The sequence below is a fragment of the Grus americana genome, chromosome 3, assembly GCF_028858705.1.
Source record: "Grus americana isolate bGruAme1 chromosome 3, bGruAme1.mat, whole genome shotgun sequence".
NCBI lineage: Eukaryota > Metazoa > Chordata > Aves > Gruiformes > Gruidae > Grus > Grus americana.
Genome location: NC_072854.1, coordinates 51,582,825 through 51,608,286, shown reverse-complemented (window position 1 = coordinate 51,608,286; position 25,462 = coordinate 51,582,825). Strand labels below are relative to the sequence as shown.

The window sequence follows — 25,462 nt, the reverse complement described above, 5'->3', positions numbered from 1 at the left end:
CCTGTTTGTCTATGCCTTGAAGGTCGCCCAAGGATTTCTTAGAGAGCAGTAATTGCCATCTGCCGGCCAAGCCGGGAATGGTCTTTGTCCACAATTTATTTCTTTGTCTATCTGGCTAAATTTGGAAATGGTTTTGAGCAAAGGAGACAGTGGAACCGGCAGCTGAGCCTGCACACTGGGACAGAAGCGTGAGCATAGTTCTCCATCTCACGCTGGAAAGGGAGGACAAAAACTGTAGAGGAGATGGGGTTTGGGGATTCGTGACATTGCTATGATTTGCTGAGATGTTGATTTAAAAATAGAAAGCCAGAAAAATTATTGTTATTCTCTCATCTGGAAATTAAACTTGAAATTATATACTTTTAAGTGACAAAAAGAGAATGTAGGGGAGGCAAACCCCATGCTGCTGGGAGAGGAAGGCCAGGTCTCTGCAAATTTCTGTTTCCAGATCAGAGCTGGTTAGAGGCAGCAGGGAGGCACCATGATAATCCCTGCCTATTCTCACCTAAAGTCCTGTGTAGCACAACATGCTCATCCCCTGACTCTGCCCTCTCAGCTGCTTTTTTTTCAGCCATCCCTTTTTATCTCCCAAGCCCTTCTGTCTCCAAACTCGTTTTGCAACCCACCCCAACTCACAGAGTCAAACCATTTCTCCTCATCATTTCAATCCAGAACCCCCAACATTTTCCATCTTCATTCCTATCCTTCCCTAAATTCTCTTTCCTTCCAAGACATCCTCCTTTTCCCTTACTCTCAAACTCCTCCACATCCCCCACCTTCCTGCTCCAAGAAACCCCAGCGCAAAGGGCATACCTCTTACCCCAGTCCTCAGTGCAGGCCCTCACATCTGCCTCAGCTGTTGACTTCTCCTGCTCCACCTGCTCAGAACAGCTCTACCTCTCTCAAGTCAAGGTAAGACAGAGGAGGCAGAAAGGCATGACAAGTCTTGGGAAACACAGATACTTCTTCTCTGACAACTACCCAGTAGGTGGTAGAAAATGAGAATTAGATCCTCCTCTTAGTCTTCTCATCTGCATGCTGAACAAGCCCAGCCCTCTCAGCCTCTGCCCATGCAGTATGTGCTCCAGCATCCTGACCATCTTGGTGACCTTCCTTGGACCCTCTCCCGTTTGTGAGTATGCCTAAACACAGTACTCCAGACATGGCCCCATAAGTGTCAGATACAGGGGAATAATCTCTTCCCTCAACCTGCTGGCCAGGCTCTTGCTAATACAGACCAGTATGTGGTTAGTCCTCATTGCTGCAAGAGAAACCGCAGATGCCTACTCAACTGGTTGCTCACCAGCACCTTTCTACAAAGCTACTTTTTATCCTGCATGTCCCCAGCCTGCACTGGTGCATGGGGTTCTGACATTCCAGGTGCAGGGTTTTGCATTTACCTTTATTGATCTCCATGAGGTTTTTGTTGGCCATTCAGAAGGAACTCGCTAAGCTGGAGGAATGACTCATCCTGCCCTCCAGTCGAGTGACCTCTTTCTCTAATTCACTGTCATCCATGAGCTTCATGAAGGTGTGAACCATCCCACTACACAGGTAAAGTAAAGCAGTACCTTCCTCTTAGTATTCCCCTGCCTTAGTGAAATTATGATAAATGGAATTGTTCTATCACTCATAATATTTTCTGGCAGGAGTTCCATGGCTTAACTGCATGCATGAAGAATACCCATCTTTTTATGTGCCACCTATTTATTGTAAGCTTCATTGGATAGTCCCAAACTAACTGTCTCTTCCTATAGAAGGAAGAGTTTTTCTATTAACCATCTCCATGTCATCCATGAATTCATATATATTTGCGATATTCCCCTTCAGTTACATCTTTCCCAGGCAGAAAAGTTGATTCAGTCATTCTTCTGATAGATTCCATTCCATATCTTTTGATCATATTTGCCATTCTCTGAACTAGTTCTGTCACAGCCCTTTCCGAGGTGGAGGACAAGGACAGCTGAACTGCGCACAGCAGTCAGGGTGTGGGCACACTTTGAATTTATACAGCAGCAAAACTTTGTACTCTATTTCATTTTCCTCCTACTAATTCTTATTTCCCCAAACTAATTCTTAATGTTTGCTTTGCATTTTTGACTGTAAGTATCAGAGTGACTTTTTCACTCTCTAATTTAATTGCAAGGTCTCATTCCCAAATAGCCATGGTTAGCTCAGAACACATCTTTTTTTTTTGAGCTGATGGCAGGTTTCTTCATCATTTGTACATACCAACACTGAATTCGAGTGTCATTAAAAAGGTAGTCTCAGAAGAGTCTTCTGGGTATCTTTGCAGGTGGCACTCATCTTTACTTATCCAACATCATCAGCAAATTTTGTCATATCATGCTATCAAACTACAAGCGGTGGAAGAATTTGAAAATAGCTAGTAACGGGGAAGCAAAGTAGCAAGTTAAATACTGAGAAACATAAATGTGGAAAAAAACCCTTCTCTAGGTACATAAAATAATGGTCTCTAGAATGTTATCATTAGAGAGTTCATTAGAGGAGATCTTGGACTTACTTTGGCTCCTTCTCTGGCAGCAATAGCTCCCTAAACAATAATGTCTAAAAGGCACATAGAACATTAATCATTATTAAGAAGAAAAAATCAAAAAGAAAGTGTTGCACGTCAGAATTAGTCATGCAACACCACCTTTGATATTACATAAAATTCTCTTCTCAGAAAGAATATAACAGAACTAGAAAAAGTACAAAGAGGACAAATTAGCAATATGATACAGCTTCTGTGGGAAAAGCATTTAAATTGACCAAGACTTTTCAGCTTGGGAAAGAAATCAGTAAGGGAACTGAGGCCTGTAAAATCATGACTGGCATGAAACAGGTGAAGAGAAATGTTTACCTGCTAACTCTCAAATAAAAGACCTAAGGGACATCCAGGAATATGATCGGGCCTCAAGTTTAACCCAATAATTACAATGTCACTCAACAAAAGTAAATTATGAAACTAATCAATACAAAGTTTTAAGATGCCAAAATTATATATTTAGCAAAACAGCAGGAAGAGTCATGAAAGAGAGATGCAGTAACAGGAAGACACAACACACAGGAGATTATCTCAATTTCAAGAACTTTATACATTGCAGGTTTCTTTACACTAGGAAATAACAGGAGAGGTATTGAAATAAAGCTCTGCTGAGTTTCTCCCTATTCTCGTAGTCTTTCCCAAAGCACCTGGAACAGGGCATGTAATGCTCATTTTAAACTTCCAGGGTAAGGCACAGATCCAGTTCCCTACTACCACAGACACTGCAGTTTATTTTCCCATACTTGGGGAAATCACACAGACAACCCATCCAGCACATAAGGAGTGAGTCTTACCTTTGGGAAATTAACTGTCTAAATCATGTCCCCTCAGATGAAAAGAACTCTTGTTGTGAATTGAATGTGGTTGCTCTTTTTCTTGTGACATGGGTGAAAATTCAGAACGGGTAGAAATAGATATGTCTAGGTGAAACACTGCTTCCACTTAACTGAATTTCTTTTTCTTCAACTTAGGAAACATTAGCATTGATATTTGCATTATCAGCATCTTATACTGACTATAAAGTTATGAAATGTTTCCATGGTCACAACTATGGTAATATTTGTGACATGAACCTTCCTTTTCCAGACAAACACACTGTCATTTCAACTTTCTCCTGTCCCCAGAGTTTTCATTCCATGGGAAGTTTTGGCTTTTCATTCTGATTTGGAACAGCACAAGGTTTGCAAATGTTGCGATTCCCAGAAATTCCGTTGTCCTAAGAACTTGTTCCTCATCGTTGACTGGCTATGAAACTCCAGTGCGTTTGTCTGGAAAAGGAAGGTTTGTGTCACGAACATTCGTCTCATAGATATCTTTATTCATCCAACTGCTAATCCTTAGTGATCCCACTGAGATCTCTCCCTCAGCAGGAAGCTAAGAGTGGCAGTGAGCTCACTTAGATTTTCTGATCCATGGAAGCTGGATCCAGCAATTCTCGTATCCCACACCCAAACTATCGATCTAAAACAACAAACCACTTTAATCACACAAGTGCTTCTTGGCAAGCACAAATTACAAAAGAGGAATAACAATTATCCAAACAAAGAAACAGGAATGGTTGTTCTCATTAAGGGTTTCCCTTGAATTTTACTCAGCAGCAATAAGAAGCAGGGTTGTCCAGGGCAGATTGTGTTCAATGTGTGATTACAAGTAAACAGGAGCCCTTGAAAGTTAAGATCTTAAGGCACCTTGGTTTTTTGTTTCTTTAAGGAGAAGCTACCGCAACGCAGGAAAGCCACGTTCAGTCTCTGAAGAGCCATGCACTACTTCCATATCTTGGTGAGAACTTTTTCTTTATACTGTACTTTTACTATGCCTAGCACAACAGGGTTCTGGGATCCTTCTCAGAGGAACCTGGGTATTACTGTCCTACAATAAATAAATAATTGTAAGCATTCAAAACTTGTTCTTCTTGAAAGTTGGACTGTGATTTGGATAAGAATAGAATAAGATTTAAGACAAACCTCTCCAAAAAGTCTGCTATAAAACAGACTTTGTCAGGTAAATATAAAGTTGGGAAGTTGTGGGTTGTTGTTTTTTTTTTTTTTTTAAATAAGTCTCAGTGGGACCTAAGACCTACTTTTCTCCAATTCAGTGTCATCCATGAGCTTCATGAGCATGTGGACCATCTCACTGCACATCTTTTACAAATGGAACATGATCCATGATCCTTAGGTAGGAATGATATGTCACTTTATACTGTGATGCACTTATGGAGACCCATGCAGCTATGTGTGCAGGGGGAGGGGACAGCTTTCTCTGTGTGACATACGGGAAAAGGTCTTAAAGATCTTGCTCCAACTTTCATTTTATAATTGACGATTCTTTCTCCCCTGCAAAAACCACTTTCCATGCAGGTTTCAAAATTGGTTTTGCAGGTACAAATAAGTATCATATAAGTTTTTATCTCTCCTTTTCCTATCTTCCAAGTCAGATGTCTAGTTCAATGTCCAAGAGGGGACTTAGAAGACCAGAAAGTTTCTGTTTTCAGTCATCTGGGTTTCATTGTGAGAAAACACTTCTGCTTAATGCCTTGTCTTAAGAGTTTGTCTGTTCTTTCTTAACACTCATCTGTTTTGCTGACAGAGTCAGGCCCGTGGAAACCAGCTCTTTACCTACTAGGTTGAAAAGTTCATCCTGTTCTACTTTTTAAGAGAACAACAAAACTTTCCTGTAAACTCAGCTCCCAGAATCCATTACAAGTCTAGTGTAGCTGGCTCTGACCAAATGCTGGCACCATTTTAATGAACCACAAATTTTGACAAGTTTTTTCCTCCTTCTCTGCTAGCATTTAATACATCTCTTCCTCCAGGCATACCAGGCAGGTAGCATAAATCTCCTGCCACAAGCATGAGTCTCTAAAGGAACAAGATTTACCTTTGACAGAATCTCATGCATGAGACCATCTTTACGGCAGATTTATTGTGTCCTATGCAGCCCATGTGCTGAAAAAGCATTTCACCTTTCACTTTTTTTCATAATATTCCTTTAACTATATTTTTTCCTTAACAAGGACAGCTTTGTCTATACACACTTAAACTCTTCAGTCACTTTACTGTGTAAGCCACAGAATAGATTTCCTTCCAGGAATTGAAAGAAAAGTAACTGAGAACCTAATCAGCTAGTACCTCCTGAAAACAGCAACACAGATCTAATGGAATTTAAATGAAATTTAAAATATTTTTCATAACTGAAGAAAATAACTAAATCTCTCTTCAAAAGATTTGAGGCTCATGCTAAGATGCAGCATTAGCTTTCCAAACATAACATGCCACCATGCAGTGTTTCTGATCATGCTCAGACTAGAACAAGCACAACTTAATCTTTTATTCGAGTTCATTAAACAAAAGCGTTCAATGCAGCTTGAAAAGTCTTATTCATCACCATAGCTCCATAGCATCAGAAGGAAAAGGTGGCTGTTAAAAAATCTTCATAGCAGAGAAAATCCTTCCAGCTAAAACAGAAGCCACATAGGGAATTTTGTCAGAAGGTTACTCCTGATGGAAAGGAGACATATCCTGATTATTATTTTGAAGGTTGCCTTAAAATTAGTCTGAACAGATGGCTTCATGTTTTGCTAAAAGGCACACAGATGAACTAGTGTCTCTCTTACTACTGACCAGAGCTGGATGGCATTGGTCTTTATGGAAAACCCTCAAAATTTCTGAGAGGTTTTCTTTGCAAAGAAAATCACAAATTGTGAGGGGTCCACTTAGGTCAACTTCTTTCTGGCCAAGCAGTGTTGACAGCTGCTCCAGCTCCACCACAGCACAGACTCCGGCCACAGAAAGGCACATGAAAGCCACCAACAGAGACCACACCGACAGGGAACTCACGACTTTCACATTTTACCTTTGTTCCCAAAACAAATCCCTTCTGAAAAAGACAATTAACCTTTGCTGTTATGTCTGTAAAATGGTGTTAAAGGTGATCTTCCTCACAGGGAAAGTTGTGATGAAACTTACTGGCAAATGTAGGTCCCAAAAACCATTGGTTCCTTAAGAACAGACTCAGAACCGGAGTAATTCTCAAGCTCGGGCACCGTCTTACAGATAATACTGTAAGCAGCAATACAAGCACAGGAGTTCCCTCACGTCTCCCATCCCACTCCCAGCCTTCTGCTTCCTCCCCAGCACAGCAGTGCACCACCCAGTTGTGCTGTGAGCCAGATTGGGGAACTTACCTAGCTTCAAAACAAAGACCCCCCCCTTTTCTCCCTCCACCCCCTGCCTTTTAAAGCCATTTCAATTCCCTGATCTGGTTGCCAGTCCCACAAACAGCTGCGCCTTCGTAACTCCTTACGTCAGCACTGCCACCGAACTCCCTGCATGTTGTTATCTATAAAGCGTTGGGTTTGTGTTTGTTTCTTGTTTTGGGGTTTTGTTGTTTTTTTTAAAGAAACATCATTATGTATGACCTGCTGCCTTTGAGAAACTGGAGAAGACTAATGGCAGGAAGGGTGGGTATCCCTCTCTCTCTGGAAGGAAAACGAGAAGGAAATGCTCAGCAGTTACCAGGTCTCTGAATCTTTCTTCAGGAGAGCCTTTCTGCTCAGCCCTGAAGAGTCGAGCATCTGGAACATAAACAGAAACCCCTCACTCATCAACTACACAGTGCACTTGAGTTGAACAGCTGTTTGCCTACAATATCCTAGAAGCCCTTAGGTATCTCAGATATGTTCAGAGAAGAAAAAAAAAAAAAAGGGAAAAAAAAGCACCTACAAACTTCTTTTCATGACATAAAAAATAAAGCCTGCCTAATAATTCATGCAAATAACCCTAATGAGCAAGGAATTATTCCTGTGTGCAAAGTAAGCCAACAGGAGCCGAAATCTACCACCTCTTATGAATTAAAAGCTTATTACTGTTTATTGGCATGCTGCACGTGCATTTTGGAGGGTCTCATTAAGTCTTCATAATAATCTGTTTTCAATTAAAATTAAATGGCTGTGATGGGAGGTGAATGCAAGTTCTGCATGGCACTTTTTGCAGCAAACCACCCCAGTACAAACTTCCTGATACAGCAGATGTGGCTGCCCTTCTCTTGGCAGTGATGCATGCGAGACAGCTGTTTGCTCACGGGAACCAGGAGAGCTCAGCTTTGCTTAGAGAGATGTTCGGTAGCTTGGTGCGAATTTATACTGCTAAATACCTTACATTTCTTTGTTGCATTGGGACCAGTTTCTGTCACATGCAAGAGCGAGACACACCAGGAGAGAGAAGAGGCATTTTTGCCTGAATCTCTTCTTCCCCCTCACTTCTGCGTTCTCTTCCTCACCTTCCTCCAGAGGAGAGAGCAACTTCTGAGCCAAGGAGCTCAATTTCCACTGGAGAAAAACGTTAGCAACTTGCAATGAAAACTGAAGAGATGTAACTACTCATGGGCTTCTTTGGATTAGGAAAACAGAAACCCCAATTTAGTACCAGGAATACACCTTTATCTGAAAAACAGCCAGGGAGGGAAGAGGCTTTTAAACTATCTTTTGGCAACAGCTCATACTAGGCCCCAGCATGCCTATCTATGGCTAATGGAGATAGTCGCTGTTGCAGCAATAACTTCAGAGCACAAAGCAGCGTCAGTAATTCTCCTGCAATTTTAATTTAACGCCCCTTCACTGCATGCATGCTGAGCACTGGCTTCTCCATGGACTATGTGTTAATGTTAGGAAAGGGGGAGATAAAGACAGATTTTAAATTCATCTTACTTTGCATTGCAGCACTGTATATGTAGAAAGTACACTTTATTGTGCCTCACTCAGAGCTTTGCAGGCAACGTTGCACAAGGCAAATATATGTAACCCCCTGGCAGGGGATAATCAACCAAGGATCTCCTTCTGAGTTTGCTGAGCAAAGCCTGGCATCCCTTCCACTGGCACCAGCAGGTCAGTGCTCTTGCTCACATTGTCCCACTTTGGTAACAACTGGAGAAACAGGCCAGGTTAGACCTTTCCTGCAGGTTTCCCTGCCTGACTGACATGCCTAATGCTGCAGTTGACAGGATGGCTCTTCATCCCATCCCCTTACGATTCTGGCTCCTGACCTCTGGCTTTGGAATTTGACTCCTGACGCTGATCATGGCTCTTGATTCCTTGTTTCAGTTCAACTGGACGCTCTCGGTAAGTGCCTCGATTGTTACAGTGATCAACTGAACAGGGAACAGAGCAAATAACGGTCAGTGCAGAATACAGAAGATAACTGAGTAAGATGAGGGAGACCAATATTGCGACCACTAGTAGAGCAGAAAGAAGAGATTAATGCAACAACCACCATGACCAATAAAGGACAAGAAACTCAACTTCTTGCCAGCACAAAGAGATGATCTGGACAAACAGTAGGAAATGGGTCACTGCATCTGTGTCTGGTTTGGCGGCTGTGAGAGTGAAGGAAGTCAAGGAGAAAATTGCAGCAATCAAAACAGAGAACAGTTAGAGGCCGTATGGGTGTACTTGGGTATCACAGACCGAGTGAGAAATCCAGATTTCATAGGTGTTGTGTTGCATCACAGGAAGAATTATGGGATTATCAAGGGGGACAGAGGGAACATAATGAGAATTTTGGGGAAATGTCATTAATCACACATGCTTTCTATTAAGTTCTGCTCAAAACTTTACCTCTACTTCCCCTAAATTATTTTGTGCTTATCTTAGAGGAGCAGGACCAAAAAAAAAAAAATCAAGTAGAATATGGTTGAAAGTCAAAGAAATCAAGAATGACGAATGAACAGACACCTTATAACGTTCTCGATCAGCATACGTCTGCTGTGTTAACGGATTGCTCAGAGTTATTTATTCCCATGTTATTTAGGATAAGGCTTACAGATTCACAGACTGGTAGGGGCTGGAAGGGACCTCTAGAGATCATCTAGTCCAACCCCCTGCTAGAGCAGGATCACTAATACCATGTTGCACAGGATGGCATCCAGGCAGGTTTTGAATATCTCCAGAGACAGACACTCCACAACCTCTCTGGGCAGCCTGTTCCAGAGCTCAGTCACCCTCAAAGTGAGTAAGTTTTTCCTCATATACAGATGGAACTTCCTGTGTTCCAGTTTGTGCCCATTGCCCCTTGTCCTGTCACAGGGCACCATAGAGAAGAGTCTGTCCCCTTCCTCTTGACATCTGGCCTTTAGATATTTATAAGCATTAATAAGATCCCAGATTACCTATGTATTTCTCCTCTCACAAAGCCCACGCAGCACTTAGGTGCCTCCTGCCTACCATGATCTCTGAGAAAATCAATTCCCAACCTTCTCAGCTAAGTCCCTCAGAAACCCCACAGCCCCCCAAAACATCTTTGCCAGCTCCTTCTCACTATGTTCTGCATAAAAGCATGAGAGCAAAGCTATTCTTCCTGTACAGCGTTAGCCACATTGTTCACTCTGAACGTTCTTCCATTTACTTAGGCTTCATGTTCAGGAGCCTCGTGTCTCTCTTCCGTGTATATTTTTAGGAAATCTGACTTCTGATATAGCTGACCTATTTCTCAGCTATGTCTCTGGATTATACCTGGGATGTGTCAGCACTGCTAGAGGCACTTTAGCAAAGTCCAAAAGAAGGAGACAAATTGCACTTGGAGACAGAGAACTATCTGCACCATGTGTAATACACGTTATTATGTATTATGCATGGCTATGTTAGATATATTATGCACAGCTAACATTTTCCACTTCTCTCTCTTTAATAATGAAAATGTCTGTAACAGCTCTGCTCTAATCTCCTCCCCTTTCTATTTGGTAGCATCCGGAATAAGCGATGATCAGCCTTTTTCCCCCTGGCCAGGGGAAGCAGCAGTCAGTGCTATGTCCTCCCTTTACACTCTTTTCTAACCCTCCCCAGCTGCTACCAAACCAGTGGGGGAGGGAAACTTTCACACTCAAACCCAGAAAGCACTTCATGGAGAAAAAAAAAATTAGGTTGCTAAGGAACCATAAAGATAAACTCAAACCTACAAAATCCAGGAAAAAGAAAGGAGTTCACATGCTCTTTTCAAACACACACCACTCTCAATGCTCAGTCTGTCACATTATACTAGCATAGAGTTAAGGCTATGATTATTCATGCCCAGGACTGACTCCCAAAAATGTGGGAATCCCAAAAACCTAGCAACATGCCACTCAACAATATCTACCTCTCTTCCTATTTTTTTTTTAAATTACATCACACATAAAAAGAGCCAAATAAACTTATAGTGCATGCAGACTATAAATTCTATGTTTATCATTAGTTATCTATAATGACAGTAGCCTAATTAACAGTAGCAATGAAGATGCTGGCAGCACAGCTGGACAACATCAGCATACAAACTGAGGGCCCACAGAAGGCACAAATCATACCCTCCCTGCTGCTGCCATCCTGCCAGCTAGACTAAAAACAGCACAGGCTCAACTGCCGATTTGCGGCTCCACCTCCGTTTTACCACACAGGTACAGCCGCAGGAGCCACACTTTGCCCAGGGGGATTTTCTTGAAAGCAAATTTATTACTATGCTCAAGCCGTAAATAAAGCTATCTCCAGTGCTTTGGGAGGTAAGAAGATGAAAGCCAGAGGAAAGGGGTGAACACGCCAGTTATGCCTTGCCTGTGCCACGCAGACCCTGGGGCCACATTTACATTGTTTTCAGAACCTAGTGAACTCTGGAAGCAAGGGGCAATCGAGGCAAGGCAAGCTCCTTTCACCAGCCGCCCTTCCAGCACCGCATGTTCTGTTCCCCATGCACACAGCTATGTTGCAGCACCTGACATTTCCTCACACTTTAAAAGACTCTGGGAAGTAAGGACATGCCACTGGAAAGGTTATATATTTAGCCCTGCTATCTCCATTTACCTTGAGTTAAATCAGATACTGAGTATGTAGCAATTGCCTACCGTGCAGAGGTGCAGTTGTACATGCGTATACCCTAAAATCACGTAAGTCACCAGCCTTGCGGCTTAATGCTTCGCAGCAAGGCTGAAACTTCTCTGAAAGAAATGGGGTGAACTCAGTTGCTAATTTGGCTTAATCTTATCTCGTCATAGAGAGGTATGTCTGTGCCCTCAAAAAAAGATTCCAAGCTTTTAAAGCCCTTTCTTTTCCACACTACAAGTTTTATCAAACCAGCACAGCAAGAACATCACGTGCAGCATTTGCATGGCCAGTTACCGCTCAGCTCTCACATAAGGAGAGCAAAGCTGCTCAACAGCTTCCATGCAGGATGCAGAAAAGTGAAAATAACAAACCGCCTATTTCTAATGTGACACTTCAGCTGATTAACACCAACAAAACTAATGATTAAGTATTGAAAACGTAACTAGAATGAGCAAGCTTGCCATGTTCATGATAAAGTACATACACTTTTACCATAATTATGCTAAAGGACAGAGTAATAGCTTCCAAAGAGACAACCAGAAGAACAAAAGCAAGTTTTTTTCAATATGTTCCAAAACATAGAACACCACACCAAAGTCTCACTAAGCTCTTAAATTCTTATCCCCTTTACCCAAGTCTTTAACTGAGTCTTCACTAACGCACGAGCACAAACTTAGGAGAAAAGGAAGGTAAGAAGATGACTTGTACCTTTCACGGGTTGCTTCACATACTTCCATTCTGGGCACAAATCAAGCATCAAAGATTGAAATTCAAACTGTAAAGGTTTCATTTATGCCTAAAGCAAACATCAGGTACTTTGCTACCATGGTGATGAACACAGTAAAAACACCTTAATCACTCCCGGTTCTGCAAGTGTAAAGTAGGGCTTGGTGCAATAGTTAAAAGCGTAGTGTGGCTTCAGACACATATCATGAGTTCACGCTTTAGAAAACAGTTTATAGTTTATTGAGTATTGCAGCTGTGCAAAACCTGAAATACATAAACAATAAATGAACAGAGAAGTTGTGTTGTGTATATTACGGATATATTGGTCCTGTGCAGAATTGAGGAGTTGATTGATGAAGGGTTCGCAACACAATAGCCTTACAACTGTTTGGGAAATGAGCCATCTGCTTGACTAGCATATGTTTGCTAACACCAAGAGAATAAATACTCAGCTTTGGAAAACTAAGCAAGTTATATCACATTTTTTATTTTAAATAACCAAGTTCCATGTTAAAGCTCAATACTCCCATGTTCCCTTTAAAAGGACAAACCATTAAAAAGATTCTTTTATAAAACTAAAGCTAACAGCAGCTGAATCATTTATGTCCAACATTTATATTGCAATATATATACCAAATTTGAAGGTACAAAGAGTTTTCAAAGCTGTTCCAGATTATGAAGCTGATTTTGACTTTTTGGGACTAACTCCACCATCTTCAGCCGACTTCTCTGCTGGCCTCTTTTTTAACCCTTTCATTTTCCGTGTCTGCAGTTTACCAAGATCTTGCTTCTGCATATGGATTCGACCATAAGTTGTACCAAACACATCATGGGAGATATTCTTTTTCTTCTTAGGCTGTAAGGGAAGAACAACATTAGTATTTCTGAGTAGAGTGTGCCAGGAGCTCTGGTGAGAATCAAGTGCGTAAAAGCAAGGCTGTATACATTGTTCAGAGCTTAGAGATTAAGATTTGTTCTGTGTGTTCTATATTCTTCCAGAGGAGTTTGTATGCCAACTGATCACCACAAAAGTGCTGTGGCCCCAGAAATCTCAGTTGCTCTATATAAAAACAAGCTTTCGCTGAATATACAATAGAGCTTTTGCTCTTCTTCACAGATAGATCTGGAAGTAATATACTTTCCAAAGTATGTACCTTCAGGGCTTTCGGTTGTTTTAAAGACAGCTTATAAAGGTCATCTGAAGCCAAATGTGTCCTCCTCATAACTAGGTCTAACGAAGGTCCCATCTCTTCCAGTTCAATTCTTGGTATTTTACAGCCAGATTTCTTTAGAAGCACCCTTGAAGGAAAAAATCAAAAACATTGTCCTCTGTGATAGAGATTTATCCGTCTTCCTAAAGGGTAGGTTTAATCCTATAGTTCAGAAGACTATTAAAAACAATTGCTGCTGCTACCTCTATTATTGAGAAAGATGTCTGTCAGTAACAATTTATAACATATTAAATGTGTCTCATCACAATTTGAATACACCCGAAATAAAACCTGGCTAATGTAACTTTTTGGTTTTTTAACGAGACCATTACCATCAGTGTTACTGTTAAAACTCAGTCCCAGTACCTTGAAAGCCATATCACTCCTCAAATTCAAAACAGCGCCCTGGGTATTAATAGACATGAAAAATATTTACTATCATTTACAGCAAAATAATCTGAGTGCTGAGAAACTTTTTGTTTGTTTTGAAGAATGACACAGATAAAACTGATTTTTTTATAAGAGAAATCAATATTGCATGGAGCACAAGCTATGAATGCTTACAGCCTGCCAACTTACCCTGCATTATGCTGGAACAACTCTACACATGACATCTTTTAAATGCCACAAACTGTTGCTCAAGCCAGTTCAATTACACAACTAGGGGCTAAATTTGGGGAAAATTTGACAAGCATACCAAAAAGTAACCGAATAGATAAAACACATACTCACTTATAGCTTCGCATGTAAATTTTCCCATCTACAGCTGTGAAATGCAAAACATACTCTAAACCAGCCAGACGAATACTGGGCACGCTAGGACCTCTGAAGAAATCTGAAAGCACAGTTAAAAAAGAATAAATGCCAGGTTTCTTGGCTGAAAACCAAACCAACAGATGACTGTAACAAATTTGTTTATTTCATAATGGACCCACATCATACCACTGATGTGAACTCCTTGCCTACACAGATATTTTTATTGCATCTAACTAAGCAAGGTTGTACAGGGGATGGCTCTAGAAAAGCCAAATCTGTATCTTCAATAGGAATCTCACAAAATAGTCGCTACTTAAAACTGCGGCCCTGCCAAAACACAGGAGAGAAACTTCACATTCCACGTGTTAGCTCCTGCACTGATGAAACCAACCGCGTGTAGAAATCCTGACAGGAACACAGTGACTTCCCAGGGATAATTTGGTAGCAATATACGCGCTACTTAAGAATAAGTGCACGGAGAAGAGCAAATATACTTTCAGAGCAGTAACTTAGTTTTATTAAGCTAACTGTGATCATTGCATTGCCTATTCCTCTAAATAGTCAACTCTAAAGTCGGAAAAATGAACTGTATCTTATGTTTAGGCCAGTTCATGCCCAACTAAACACAGATCAACATAGTGAGGCCATTAGTTTAGATATCTCTTTAAAGACATCATTCAACAAACTGATACTTAAGATTCTTAATCAGAGCCAGATTTGGACGGCTAGAAAGAAAGATCAAAACCAGTACAAAACAGATCGAGACTGTATCTTGTCTACTTTTACCTACGTTTTCTCTCACTGACTTGGGGAAAAGGTTTAGATATATCATTTCTTTCATACCTCCCCCACAACAAGGCAGTTCTGTCCTTCAGGTAAAGCACTGCTTGTCATTACAATTAATGTTTTCTCTATTTAACAAGCAACACATAACTCTAAAAATAAGACACTTGAAATACTTGCTTAGTTTGCAAAGAGAACACTGAAATACAGGTTAAATACAAGATGAGCCATCTGTAAGTGAGATTTTTATATCAGGCTATGAAAAAAAATATCGTGCAATCAGAGAGCTTGCAATAAGCACAACAATCTGTCCAGCATATGCAGAGGGTGGAGAAAGAATGTGACCTTGACTGAGGGAACAAGGTGTGCTAATAAACATGACAGGGCAATGCTGAAACACAGGAGAACTGCTAACAGATGCAAAACACATCAGTCTTTTCCGTTCTGTCCCATTTTCAGATCCCTCAGCTAGTTGTCTTTCCTCCACTACCTTTTTCAAGAGTATCAGTGTTGTAGTGACATCCAAAACAAAGTCTTGCTGGCAGATATCAGCTGGAGTCTAGCCAGGAAATTTCCTTGGTCAATTAAATACTCTCTCCTCCTCTTGTGGGTTGAGGTTGTAGTTAGAGGAAAAGTTGCAAGTAAAATATTTTGTTCGCTTCTGGCATGTATTTTCCCTTCAACCAGTTCTCCACGGGTACACAAACTTACATTTACAGTGGTTTTATTGGCAACATCTCCCTTTCATATTTTCCTGTGGCATCATACATCTTTTTACTCACAGGATGATCTTTTCCAACAAATGCAGGTGGTCAGGAATTTGTGTTTCCTGGCAATGCTGAACAGCTGCAGAAACCTTACACTTCAGTGTACCCAGAGAGTTGAAGGGTTTTTTTTAATGTACTCTTAATTTACAACTCTTGCTTTGGTTGGACTAGAGACTTGCTTTCTCCTTTCTTTCCATTCCTAGTTCTTTCTCTCCCTTGATCTCAACATGTTTCCAGGACTCGTAATTTACTTTTTCCTGCAGAGGGCTTCACAGGACCTTTCCATTTCCAGACTAAATTCCTAAATTATTTCGGAACACGAGTCTATACACTTTTTTGGTATCAATTTGTATCCAAAAGCTGGTAACACTGTAACCTATGTAGCTATGGTTAGCATTAGCAGAGTTCAAACTCTATCCGAGACATTTCCCAGCCATCCCCTTTCTTGGCCAGAAGGAGCCCACAAATCTTGAGACACTCAAAAAAAGCCTATCTGAAGAACAAGTTGATGGTCAATCTAAAATTGTAGAGGTTTCCTAGAAACCAACATTTTAGAAAGCGTATAAGCAAGTCGCATAGGATCTAGCCATTTTTAGGATGAAATGGGTGCGTCATAACAGAAGTAGCAAGCAGGCAGTGTTGTAAGAGATGAAAAATTTTATAAATACAAGCATAAAAAGTTATTTGAATTTCATGAACTGCATGCCAGGGACTTACATCGTAAATGAATTCCTACACTACCACATCAGTAGGCAACGAAAACCAAAAGAGAAAGAATGAGATATCTTTGTCTTCCAGGTCTCTAAAGAAAAACGTGGCTGTCATTTATTTCTCCTAAATAACTTCTTCCACTTCACAATTTAAGCACACTATAGGGTTTGGTTACCATGAAGACAATAATTCACCCTTGCCTTTAATTTTACAAAGAAACTGCTGTAAGATGATATTCCAAACATGCATAAACCCTTTTGATACCACAAAAGCCAGTGAAAGCTTGGTTGTTCACCAGCATCACTGGCATCACATTGCTTTGGCAACAAGAAGCTGTTAGCTGCCTAATATTCCCGCTGGGATCCCAACAGTACTGCTACAGTAACAAAACATTTGCTGCTGCTGTTACAAAGACATTTTCTATCTTTCTTAGCAATAGAGTGGCAGCTTAAAAGCACTATCTTTTGCAGGAACAGAGAGAATCAGTTCTTCCCTGTCAGTTAAGAGGAGTTTTGAAGCAGGTGAAATTATTACCCAAATGATTTTAATTGGCTAGCGATACCTGGAAGCCTTTACACTCTTTAACCTTTTCCTTTGTCTATTGTTTTGCATCTAGGTATTTCATAGAAGTCAGCAGAACATTAAAACCAGGAGTACTTGGAGTACATTCAAGAAGAAAGATTGGGTGTTGATTTGAGTACATTTGACTGCAGAGTAATTAAAGGCCAATAAATAGGAGAGGAGAAAGGGCAGATGATCATCAAAAGAAATAGGACAGGAAAGACTCGTTAGTTATTTGGCAACTATCTAACGACGCATGTCTTCCATTTAAGGTATCAAGCCGTTTGATCATGGGGTGCATGAGCACATCTGGATGCCAATCACCAACAGTGTGCAGATGCCTGAATAAGATACACTTCAGAAAATAACGCAACTGCTTCCTGCAGTGTGAATATTCACTTACGGTGACACAAACGTGCAGCATTAAAACTCACCTTCTCTGTATTCAATGTTTACCCACCTCGTAAAGTTTATAAGCACAATTACTACCCTTTCATCTATCCCCAAGAACCAGTCAGTTGTATTGAGAGGATGCAAATTTTCTCCTCTCCTGCTCCCTTTTCTGTCTCATTCCAGACAAAACATCTTGCTTTAAGGAATTATATTATTTTTTTCCCCTTAGTATTAATTCATTTTTAAGGTCTGTTTCTAAAGAGCAATAATTTATTTGTTTGCCTAGAAAAAAGAGCCCAACCAGTATTTAGTTTGTATGAAAGGGAGATTTTGTAAAGCTGTATGATTATGAATTGATACAACCCAAGAACGGAACTTAAAGAACAAAACTGTTCTTATTGGGCCAGTTTCAGTATTTTACCAGAGCTTAAAAAAAATGTAATCTACTTTTAGGAAACCTATTAAGAAGAAAAAACACACCATCCTACTTACTAGATCTAGTTCCACCAAGCAAAAGGCATTTTTTAAGTGTCAAGAGATAGTACCATATGACTTCCATGTCCCAAAAAGCTATCGCAAGTATAATCGTTTTTGTAGATCCCCAGAAAAAAAACCCACAATGTGATTTATCTTCCAGAGCCTCCAACCTTGAGATAGCAAAAAACTTTATACTTTGTTTACTACGCTCCAATCCTGCCTTGAAGTTATGACATAGCTATTATCTACAGATGATTTTTACTGCACAGGTTCTTTCCAAGTACTCTAATCAATGGCACTTGTCAGAATTGGTCAAATTTCCAACAGAAAATGCTTTCATTATAACAACACAAGCTCAATTATACTGATTTGACTTTGTAAGCAAAATCATCCCACTTTCTGAACTTAATCCACTGATTTCAAATTAGATACTTCAAAAATATTATTTGGTTAGAAAAGTGATGATCCACTACAATTACAAGGTAAAGACTTTTTGAAAATGCCAGACTTTTCCCACAATCAAAATAATGAATTTTAGTGTGTGCTGGTTTAGGCGGAGTTATAACACAGAGTTAATGTTCTTCACAGTAGCCAGTATGGGGCTGTGTTTTGGATTTGTGCTGAAAACAGTGTTGATAACTCAGGGATGTTGCAGTCACTGCTGAGCAGTGCTCACACAGAGCCAAGGCCTTTGCTGCTTCTCGCCCCACCCCACCAACGAGGAGGCTGGGGGTGCACAAGGAGTTGGGAGAGGACACAGCCAGGACAGCTGACCCCAACTGACCACAGGGATATTCCATACCGTATGACATCATGATCAGCATATGAAGCTGGGGGAAGAAGGAAGGGGGGGATGTTTGGAGAGATGGCGTTTGTCTTCCCAAGTCACCATTACACATGATGGAGCCCTGCTGTCCTGGAGATGGCTGAACACCTGCCTGACCATGGGAAGTGGGGAATGAATTCCTTGTTTTGCTTTGCTTTACCTATTAAACTGTCTGTATCTCAACCCACCAGTTTTCTCACTTTCACTTTTCCGATTCTCTCCCTCATTCCTCCATGGGCTGCTGGCTTAGCTGCTGGCTGGGGTTAAACCATGACATAGTGACCATAAAGTTTCAACTTCAGAGTCTTTCAGGCTAGTCTTTTTTCCCCCCTCTCTAACAGACATAATGATTAGTTAACTTTAATTTCATGTGACACAAAACTTCCAAGTGTCTGTTCTTGTTTTCTTTCCATGCTGAACATAAGCAAACATTTATTGACAAACCAGCATTTCCCCGCAGATCATATTACTACAGATTTATGCAATCCTACTGCTCAAGTAATCAAAATACTGACCAATAAGAAGGCTCTTCAGTCTTCTGTATTCTTCATTTACATCAAACATGTCCCCAGCAAATATCAACATAGGTTTTGTTCCTTCAGGACATTTACTGTTCTGCGGAATAAGAATTTTAGAACAAAAATTCAGACTGTGTTAAGGGAACGTATTATTGACTTAATAGGTGGTTAGCCATTCAACATGGAATGAAAAATTGTTGTGACCTGTGATCAACATGGACAGTACAGATACATTTTTTTCATTGAACAACACTGTATGTATGGAAGGACTATGTTTTTAAAAGGGTGAATTGTATTACTCTTTGTGCTTTATTAAAAGAAGAGAGAATCCTTATTCTAAAATATAAAAGATAACACCTTCTGGTGAAAATGAATGAATTTGCAACTACTAACATGAAAACTATTTTTAGAGGCAAACAAGTCTACTGTACTTCTTATACTGGAGAGTACATGGAAAAGGCCAAAAGAATAGTTTAGTTCATCACCTAATTTTAATTCTGGCCAACAAATACATTTAGTTAACTATAACTTCCCTGTTATAAACAGTGTTATGAAGATACACTCTACAATTTGACTTCAACAGGAAGATTCACCTTTATGAAATGTAATTTCTTCACTATCTCTCTAGACTGCCTTGCCAATTTATATACTGTGATGAGAATAAGGACCATGAAAATTCCTTATTTTTGCAGTGTATGAACTGCTTGATACAAAAGTACACGCATATGAAATATGTTCCAGTTTTGCCAAAATGAGCCTAACATAGTCATAAAAGGTGAATTTTCTCTGGGTTTAAATAATCAAGATTTAGCTCCCTGTCTGAATTAAATATAGTTCTCTGGCAAACTGGCATTTATGTGCTACTGAAAGCTAAAGAAAGTTTCAGAATCGTCTCAGTCAGCAGAGTGACTCTCTTTGGTTAGAATTTGAGAAAAGGACTTTCACTTTTCAAAACATACATCACTTTGTATAGGAACCTCTCATGAACAGAACCTGATTAAGGAATTTTGTAAATGTAACTCTTCAATTGAAAAGGAAAATATTAGGAATAAACCAAGTCTAAAAAAAGAATTTGCAATGAAAGTTGCAAGCTTGCTTAAAATAAAATAAAAAGCAGAGCATAAAAATAACATTCCGGGGTACACAAATTAGCAATCGTCATATACTGCATGAAACACTTTTTTAAACAACTCTGTCCTTACTTCAAAGCGCAGAAAAAGCCAATGCACCAAAAAAAAAAAAAAATCCACCAGTAGATGTCACTGAAATACTGAATTAGCGATTCCTTACCTTGACGTCTTTTAGGGATACAAACTTCTCAATGCCTAGCTCAATCATGTCTAGGACGTGGTAGTCAAACATACGACCTGTGAAAGTAAAAAGAGAAAATCCAACTATTTAAATATTCATTGTAAACTAGACCTTTCATCCAGACAAAAACTCAAATGAGACATATTACCTATTATCAGGTTGTTAGGTCTCTTCTTGTTATGAGAGCCAAACAGAAACAGAGAACAATCTGATTTCTTGGAAAAAAATTCCTACAATTGAAGAAAAGAACAAGATTCATGAGTTTCAGTTTGTAGTGTTATGTTTGGTGAAGGTATACGTCACAAACACAAGTTTAGGAGCTTCTTAATGAGAAGAGCAACTGCACTTACCAGAAGAGTTTTGAGCATGTCCAGGTCCACATAAACTAAATTTGACAGCTGGATTTAAGGTTGCAATTGAAATCAAGATTAATTTCTTTTTTTTATTTCCCACTGCAGTCTTAAAGATCAAGCCAGGCAGTTTTTTTCTTGCCATTTTATCTGTAACACCCTTTTTCATAATTCCTCATGAGTTGTTTTTACATAAGGTACCTTCAACCACTTCTCCTTGCCTGAATAGTAAGTATTTGCAAGTTGGCTGCAGTTGTAATGCCTCATTTTAGTTACCCAGCTAAGCTTTATGCAGCATATTAGCTTTGCCTAACAGCTTCTGAACAACCAGTTAATTCCCTGAACAGCAAGCCTAGGAACACGTTCGGGATGGCTGCGTTACTGTGCTTCATGCCAAGAACAGCATGGAAGCACATACTATGACACCTCAGCATCAGTATTAACGCAGATTAAGTAACTTTCTATGTTGGTGTATCTATGGTGCAATCATAATGATTTTTTGTTCCTAACACATTAAAAATGCTTTAGCTCAACCGTCCAATCGGCTGCCTTCCTCTCTCTTTTTAATTACAGAAAATTATTTATTTATAGAAAATTCCTTAGATATGTTTCCCCTTTATTTTCACAATCCTTTTCAGACAAGAAAGTGCATTTGTGCCTTGTGTATATATGAATTTTTTTCTTCACACACAGATTTACTTAACACAATACCCCCAAATTCCCAACTTCGGTGTACATTCTCAGGGAGTTATTTCAATAACTGTCTCACACGTTGGAAAGCTGACTCTTGGTTCCCTATGCGAGTCGGCAGTGGCACAGAGCAAACATTACCAAGTCATGATCACTGGGAACCAAACAATTTATTTTGGGATAATTAATTTTTGTCTTTATTGTAAAACCACAGCTATACATCGCTACCTCCTTTTTCTCATTTTGTTGATGGAAATATATATACTGCTTTTATGACATTCATATTTCAGCAGTTAAAGTAATGCTTTGATTGAAGTGCAAATGTGAGAGATAATCTTAGGATAAGCCCCTCTATTTTTTGCCTTCCTGCTCATACATTATCTTGAGCTGAAAGGACTGAATCAACACCAAATCCAGATGGGGGCATATCACCAAATGTATTTCCAAACACACACACACACCCCCTTCCAAAATACTCTCCAAACCTCTGAAGAGACACTTTTGCAACCTCTTTGCAGGCCAAATACACATATTTCACTGAAATTGCTCGTTTTTCTCACTGTTCTTGACGGAATGTTGGAACAGAACTCTCATCTGATGCATGTGTTTGCATGTGATACTGTGCTGGGCTTTTCTTCCTCTACTCAAACACAAGGAAGTCATAGAAAACGATGACCCCTCCATTTAACTATTTTAGCCTATGAATATACCAAACTGAAAACAAGCTGTTCATAAGCTATGGCACTTTAGAGGACTGACTTTTAGAAAACTGAAATAAAATGCTTTATTCCTCCTTTCCTATCAAGCACTGTTACTTATAATAGCATTACAGACTCCTACATTTGCCTGTCAGTTTACAGAAACACGCATTTAAGGTAAAGACAAGTTCCTCACAACATGACAGTTCTGACTTGCAGCCGGAGGAAAAATATGCCTACTGATGCCATAAATTAAGACAAAGCCCTACCTTCAACTTATCCAAACTCCCTATAAACTTTGTTTCTTGTCTAGTTCCTCACAGAGTAATAGCAAATTATCCTCCAGTAAAGTTCTTCATGACTTTAAGGCTGTAAAATGTCACAAGAGAAGACATGGTTTATACTTACCAATGATGTTTGATCCTCAAAAGGCCTAGTAATATTTTTCCTGAGGGGGGGGGGGGGTAATAAATGATTAAAAAACCCAGGCCCAGATAAGCACTTCTAATTAGTTCTCTGGTAACATTAATTCTGCATTCTACTGGAAACTCCAGCAGTAGAGGTTCAGTTTTAGTTCAAGCCACAAGCCATATTACTACTGCCAGGAGTTCCTCAGTGCCATTTTAAGTACTTTCCTCCACGTTCCCTGTCTCCTGAGGCTGGACTTCCAGAGCACCACCAATGACACTTCATAAACAACTGCCTTTGCCTGTCCATCCGATGTTAAATTTAGCTATTACAATTAATGTCTCTGCACCGCATCCATACAGATACCACGTTCCCATTCTGAGCAAGAGGTATCTAACATTATAATCTGTAACTCAAATTTATAAGAATTCAGATGTAAGAACTCCAGCCTGCCCTGCTGACGCAGAACCTCACTAGCTGTTTCCACAGATCAGTCAGAGAAGCCAACTGTTCAAGTTTGCTGAATCCTGCTCCATAACACTTGGCACAGAACCAGGCTCAACACCAACACTGATCACCTGTAGCTTGTTTCCAGTCCACTGAAATTTGTGATGAATCTGTCACCCTCTGCAACCCTTTCCGTTGTTCAAGCCCCCACGCTAGCCAGCATCTCTATTCATGCTTTGAAATTACCAAACGCTGTTGTGTCAGAGGACTCAAAGATGTCAAAACAAGACCACTTACTTTTTATACAGTACAGCAAAAGGCTTCTTCACAGCATACTGCAAAAGACACAGTTAAACCCGTGTTTAACACACTTAAGTGCACAGCACTGCTTTTTCTAAAACCCCACAACTTACATGATCACATGAAACAGAGTAATTGTGCAAATCAGTCTAGAAGACAGCACCTCAAAAGGCCTGCTCACAATAATACCCTTCAAGTTGGTAGCCATCTTGGTTGCCAATTAATTGCACAAGGACTTATTTCTAGAAACTAAAAAATAACAAAATAACTGAGAAACAGCTGAAATCAAAGCCATGCAATGGAATCTCTCTGCTTCCAGGGGCATGATGAAAAACAGGGAGTGAACAACCACCTGATTACCATCAGCATAAGATGGTAAGAAAACGACAAAGCAAGGAGAGAAAAGAGTGCAGAAACAGCTATAATATTTTCAGGTACGGACTCAGGAGACAGGATTGGTAAGTTCTAGTTTTAGAAGAGGTTGAAAGCTCCATATCAATGCGCACAAGCAGTTTACAGGATTCTGGGATATGACTTCAGCTGAGTGAGCCAATCCCAGTTCTGTACCTAATCCTCTTGTTTTCAAATGGACTTGCAACACTTCACCTTATATACTGGGCAATTGTGGAAAAAAAATAATAGTGAAGAGAATAAGCTCAAAACTTCTGGTGAAGAAGAAACAGAAAGAAAATAATCTCCATCAGGGTGGGGGAGTAATGACACCTTTGGAGTACTGGTCAGCCTCAGATTTGGGGAATGGGGAGAGTATGAAAATATTGATCTTGCAGCAGAGAATACGCAAAATGTAAGAAAGAGACAGAGGAAGGTACTCTTGGTGTAGCACAAAAGGTTATATAATTAGAGGTTGCATACTATATCCAACAACTTACAATATCTTTAAGCACTTCAGTCACTGTTAAGTTTGCATTTCCTCCTTTTATGAGCATAGCATTTTTCGTATTTTCTTTAAGTTTGGGTTCTCTCTTCTCAAGAAATCTTTTTGCTCTCTTAGTTTTAGGCTTTCTGTAACAATAAATTAACAGTTAAAAAACTTAGTATTAGCAACAACACCCAACACCACAGAGAACAGTGAAACAAAACAGGAATTGGAACGAGCTGTGTTCAAGTAACTTCAGTTACTCAAACTAATCCCAACCTGCAGAATTACAATCAATGCCAAAATCCCAGTCTCAGATGAGCGCGTTTTACTGCTGCTCGTCTTCCTCTCTGTCCCCCCAAGCTAGCAAAAGTGATTTTGGAGCCTTGGGCTTTTCAGCTTCTGCTAATTTAGAGCATAAACTATACCAGGATTCCCACAGACTACCGGCAGGCTGAAAGCTTCCCCTCACACCAGCTCCCTCCCCAAGTCAGAGACTCGCATAGGAGAAGAAAGCAAAGTTCCTCAAAGACCATCAATGGATCCAAAAGAAAAGCTCAAGCACGGCGTATCCATTGGCATGAACCACAGAGCAGCACCGTGCGTTGTTCAGGTGAAATACACCGGCCGCAGCAGGGGCACACAACTTAGATAAATTAATAACTACGTGGCTTAAGAACTACACTTCTGTGCTAGATGAATGTAAAGCTTTTAATATCTTCTCCGTGCAGCACTATAGTTATTTTCTTCTAAACCAAACAAAAACCCGCACACGGGTACTCCTAGCTACAGATGAAGATAGTTCTTTCCAGTGTACAGAAACAGATAAATTCAACACCAGCCGGTCACCATGGTTCCTTTAAGTTACAACTGAGTAAGGGCTGTCTTGCCATCGATAACAAGACGGCAGCGCTCGGTTTTCCTCCTTCCCGCACGTCTGCCATAGGCTCTTCCTCTCTGCTGGCCTCCCCCCTGCAACCCTCCCCAGCCCGGGGCCGCCCAGGCCCCGCAGCCGCCCGCCGCCCCCGGGGAAGCCGCCTCCCTCACCGGCCATCCCGCAGCTCTCATGCCCCCCCCCCCCCCGCCACACTCACACCACCCGGTCCAGCGCGTCCATCGCTGCCGAGCCACCTCACGTGCGCGCCCCGCCACCGTCAGGCAACATCATCCGGTACGTCACATCCGTCGCGAGAAAGGGGCGACGGCAAGGCGGGCGCCAGAAAGTGCTCAGGTTCGGGCAGTGAGCATGCGCGGGGCAAGCT

General features: G+C 40.5%; 1 protein-coding gene and 1 long non-coding RNA gene across 2 annotated transcripts in view; one reads left to right on the top strand and one right to left on the bottom strand.

Annotated features, from left to right (window-relative positions):
• The window catches only part of LOC129204233 (uncharacterized), a 30,015-nt gene extending 10,911 nt beyond the window's left edge, over positions 1-19,104 (top strand). Inside the window, exons 2-5 of the long non-coding RNA XR_008576301.1 lie at positions 4,259-4,327; positions 4,644-4,723; positions 8,539-8,663; positions 16,961-19,104. This is a non-coding gene — a long non-coding RNA (uncharacterized LOC129204233). The remainder of the gene's footprint in view (positions 1-4,258; positions 4,328-4,643; positions 4,724-8,538; positions 8,664-16,960) is intronic.
• On the bottom strand, positions 12,334-25,431 carry RPF2 (ribosome production factor 2 homolog). The gene is made up of 10 exons (XM_054819792.1): positions 25,295-25,431; positions 24,214-24,346; positions 23,321-23,358; positions 22,577-22,616; positions 20,579-20,660; positions 20,410-20,486; positions 19,117-19,216; positions 14,060-14,162; positions 13,271-13,415; positions 12,334-12,972 (listed from the first exon to the last, which is right to left on the bottom strand). The coding sequence occupies exons 1-10, from the start codon at positions 25,315-25,317 to the stop codon at positions 12,790-12,792; spliced, it is 924 nt and encodes a 307-aa protein (XP_054675767.1). The 5' UTR covers positions 25,318-25,431; the 3' UTR covers positions 12,334-12,789.
• Positions 25,432-25,462: the final 31 nt, after the last annotated feature.